At 47.2% G+C, this 4,359-nt stretch overlaps 1 protein-coding gene across 1 annotated transcript; it reads right to left on the bottom strand.

Moving 5' to 3' along the window:
• Positions 1-439: 439 nt before the first annotated feature.
• On the bottom strand, positions 440-1,427 carry LOC114685765 (olfactory receptor 10A7-like). Its single transcript, XM_028860390.2, has one exon. It carries the CDS (start codon positions 1,409-1,411, stop codon positions 440-442), a length of 972 nt encoding a protein of 323 aa, XP_028716223.1. The 5' UTR covers positions 1,412-1,427.
• Between the last annotated feature and the right edge of the window lie 2,932 nt (positions 1,428-4,359).

A 4,359-nucleotide genomic window follows, 5' to 3' on the forward strand; every position in this document is an offset into this window, starting at 1 on the left:
GGGGACACTGCCATTGTGGACACGTGAGCATGTGGGCAAATTTTATACTCAAATCACAACATACGCTAAATCAGTTGATTTATAGGAGATTAAATTTTAACTGTTTTTTTTTTCTTTGCTAAAATGTGTTTTTCTTTGCTGCAGTGGGCAATTCTACTTGCCCAGGAAAGATGCCATCACCATGCTTTTGAACTCCAGTCCAGTTTCTTTGCCAGTGGAGAAGCAAAATGCTACCCACTCAATACATGGACCAAGTCGAAATTTAGGCTGTGTTCAAGAGGCCATTAGATAGTTGTGACGTCATCCACATTTACTAGCAGGGGCAATCCTGACAATAAAATCTTTCAGAAAGGGTTCAACTTACTCGTGCATCGAGGTCCTCAAGTCCACTAGGGCAGAGATGATCCCCAAAGGACAGGGTAAATGAAGTCTATAGAGGTCAGGGGATAAAGGTTCCTCGTCTCTGAATGAAGACACGCCCGAAGGCGGCCTTGACCTCCTTGTTCCTCAGGCTGTAGATGAGAGGGTTGAGCATGGGGGTCACAATGGTGTATGACAGGGACACCACTTGCTTGCTCTCAGGAGAGTAGCTGGCCTTGGGGCGCAAGTGGATGACCCCAGTTGTGCCATAAAACAGAATCACCACGATGAGGTGGGAGGTACAGGTGGACAGGGCCTTGTGGCGCCCAGAGGCAGATGGCATCCGAAGGACAGCAGCCAGAATCCTGGTATAGGACATGACTATGAGACAGACAGGAACGATCATAATTAACACTGTGGCCACAAACACACTGGCCTCGAAGACTCTGGTGTCTGCACACACCAGGCTGAGCAGAGGTGCTATGTCACATAAGTAGTGCCTGATGCCCCGAGGCCCACAGAAGGGCAAGTTAAAGAGCCAGATGGTGAAGACCATTGACACTGGGGCTCCTGCAAGCCAGCAGGTGGCGGCCAGCAGGTGGCACAGCCTCAAGCTCATGATGGCACCATATCGCAGAGGCCTACAAATGGCCAAGAAGCGGTCCCAGGCCATGACTGTGAGGAGCAAGCACTCGGATGTGACACAGGACAACACGAGAAGCAGCTGCAGGGCACAGCTGGTTGGGGACACCCCTCGTCCAGGCCGCAGCAGGGTCACCAGCAGACGGGGCGCCACGTCCAGTGAGAAGCAGATCTCCACCAGCGCCAGCTGGCGCAGGAAGAAGTACATGGGTGCACGCAGGCCTGGGTCCAGGCTGGTGAGAATGAAGATGAGCGTGTTGCCTAGCAACGTGAGCAGGAAAGCGGCCAGGAAGAGCACTGCAAGCATTGGGCGCAGGGAGGGCACGTGTGAGAAGCCCAGCAGCACGAACTCCAGCTCACGTGAGCGGCTCTGATTGGTCCAGGGAGGTGATGCCCAGGAGGGTGGCATGGACTCAGGACTCAAGGACACTGTGCTAAGGATCTAGGAGAAACCTTTTGGAGTAGCAGAGGGAGGAGAAGATGAAGTGAGAATTGTAGCTTGTGAGTCCCATCATTTCCATTCCCACGGGGCGCTTATCCAATCGTAAATCATGTCCAATGCCTTACCGTTGGACCGGGCCCTTCTTCAACCCCTCAGTGAGTGTAGGATGAAGCCAATGACCTCACCCGCTGCTCTAGCCTGTCTTTGCCCTTAGGGTCCTCTGTCTTCTGACTCCCCTTTCCCTGGTTGTGAAGAGTCCAGGAATATAGACATATACAATTATAAGCTTAAGAGATAAAAACTGACAGTCATCAGATCTAAAGGTTAACTGCTCACAATGTCTGCTTTATAGCAAACTCCTCTGTCAACAGCCAGGGGTTAACTTTTAACCCCCTTGTCCCTTATAGCCTACAACTTCCTGGACCAAAGCTAACTCTTAATAGTTTCTACATGACGTCCAGCACGCATCCCATACCTGGTCTTTCTATGTGACTCCTAGCAAGCACCCTATGCCTGACGCTATAAAAGGGGGCCAGTACTCACCTCCATTGCCACAGCCTCACAATTCCAACATCACTGTGGTCTCGGTTAGCTGAAAAGCTTTTGTGCCCTAGGTTTTTCATGTAATAAATTTCAACATTTACTTTTCTGAAATAAAGTTTGCTTCTCATTTAATAGACTTTGGTGGTCTGTCCCCATTTTAGAGAGACCCCAGGTCCAACAACTAGTGAGTAGTAGTAGTAGTAGTAGTAGTAGTAGTAGTAGTAGTAGTAGTAGTTGTTGTTAACTGGCATCTCTCTAAATAGCCTTGGCTGTTTTGAACTCATTATGTTGACCAGGCTGTCCTGGAACTCACAGAGATCCTCCTGCCTCCGGCATGCACCATCACGCCTGTGAGATGGTTCTTGTCTAGCTCTCCATCCTCATCCCCTTCTGCACTTGTAGCTCACTAGGCTTGCTTTCCAGAACCTTTGCATCTGTGATCCCTGATATTTCCTTCTCACTTCACGACCCTTGTCCCACAGGCCGCCCTGGTGAAACTTAGTGTGTCACAAACCCAAAGCAGAAGGGAATGATGTAAATGTGGGAAATGGGTTTGTGGGGGAGTCCGTAAGAAGGGTGGGATGAAAATGGGAGAGAGTGAGACAGTAATCAGAATTTTCTATGTATTATATACATTTCATATATATGAAATTGCCAAGGAAAAATTAAAACTGGGGAAAAAATCATCAGAAGAATAATGGAATGTGGTTGGGTTTGTTTTATTGTTTGGTTTTAGTTTTTTGTTTATTTGTTTTTTGTTTTGTTTTTTTTCAAGACAGCCCTGGATGTCTTGGAACCCACATTGTAGACCAGACTGGCCTCAGACTTGCAGAGATCCACGAGTCTCTGCCTGCTATTTTTGGGATGAAAGACATGCACCACCACTACCCTGTGGAATTTGTTTTCTTAGAGTTAAAATTTCTAAGACAACACCAGACCAAAGTAAAACTTTAAAAAGATGCCCAGGGAATAAAGATAAGGACTCTGCTAAGACTCCCTGAAGTGAGCGATGACACACACACCACCAAGGCAGACTGAGTCTGTTCTGTTGCCAGTAGAGTGTAGGCTGTAAAACTCTCAACACAACTGACTTTAGGATCCACTAATGGGTCATGAGCTGCAACTTGAAAAAAAAAAAACACCAGCAGAAGGGGAAGGCTCACCTAGTAAATTAATAACATGAGAAAGGAGAGGGTCTGGTTAATAATGGATGTCTTAGAGTGATGGGAAAATCCCTTCCACATATGAGCAGGACAGCCTCCTCAAAGGCCTGCTTTGGAGGGCTTACCTGTGAAGTTGTGATAACAGGATTTCATTTGGAGGCTGCATGTCACAGTACTACTTATTGGGGTACTTAGCATCATTCTTAAAAATCCAACACAGCCATGGCAATCTTTAAGGAGGTCAGAAGGCTGAGGAGATAATGTCTGATAAAACCCTGCTGCACCAACATGAGGCCCTAAGTTCTGACCCCTAGCCAGACATGGCAGCAGGTGCTGTAACCTCAGCACTGGATGGAGGGGCAAAGGTGGGAGGACCATCAGCCATCTAGTCTAGCTGAAATGGTGAGTTCCAAGTTCAGTGAGAGACCCTGTGTTGGAGAGACCCTGTGTTGAAACATAAGGGAAATGATACAGAAAGACACCAAAAATGACCATGGCCTCCACTAGTGCATATCCGTGTATACACACACACACACACACACACACACACACACACACACACACACAGAGAGAGAGAGAGAGAGAGAGAGAGAGAGAGAGACAGACAGACAGACAGACACAGACAAAGACAGAGAGACAGAGACAGAGACAGAGAGATAGAGAAGACAGAGAGAAAGAGGAGACAGAGAGATGCAGCCTATTAGCCATGGTAGTATATGATGATATTCTAGCACTATGGAGAGAGAGGCAGGAATATCAGGAATTTAAGGCCCTCTCCAATTACATAATGAGTCCAAGGCCAGCCTTGACTATGTGAGACTGTTTCTCAAAATATAAAATATTGAATGGGATGGGAGAGGAGAGGAATGGAGTCACAATACAATGACATGGAAGATATTCAGGCAATATTGTGCCTCAAAACTCAAGTTGTGGAATAAGAAGAACAAGGTGGTGTCTTAGATTGGATTACTATTGCTGTGATGAAACCCCATGACCAAAGTACCTTGGGAAGGAAAGGGTTTATTTGACTTATTTTTCTACTTTGTAGTTCATCACTGAAGGAAGTCAGGACAGGGACTCAAACTGGGCTAGAACCTGGAGGCAGGAGCTGATGCAGAAGCCATGGAGGGATGCTGCTTCCTAGCTTGCTCCACATGGCTTGGTCAAACTACTTTCTTATAGAACCCAGGACCACCAGCCCAGGCATAG

This window comes from Peromyscus leucopus, chromosome 1, assembly GCF_004664715.2.
Source record: "Peromyscus leucopus breed LL Stock chromosome 1, UCI_PerLeu_2.1, whole genome shotgun sequence".
Taxonomy (NCBI): Eukaryota; Metazoa; Chordata; class Mammalia; order Rodentia; family Cricetidae; genus Peromyscus; species Peromyscus leucopus.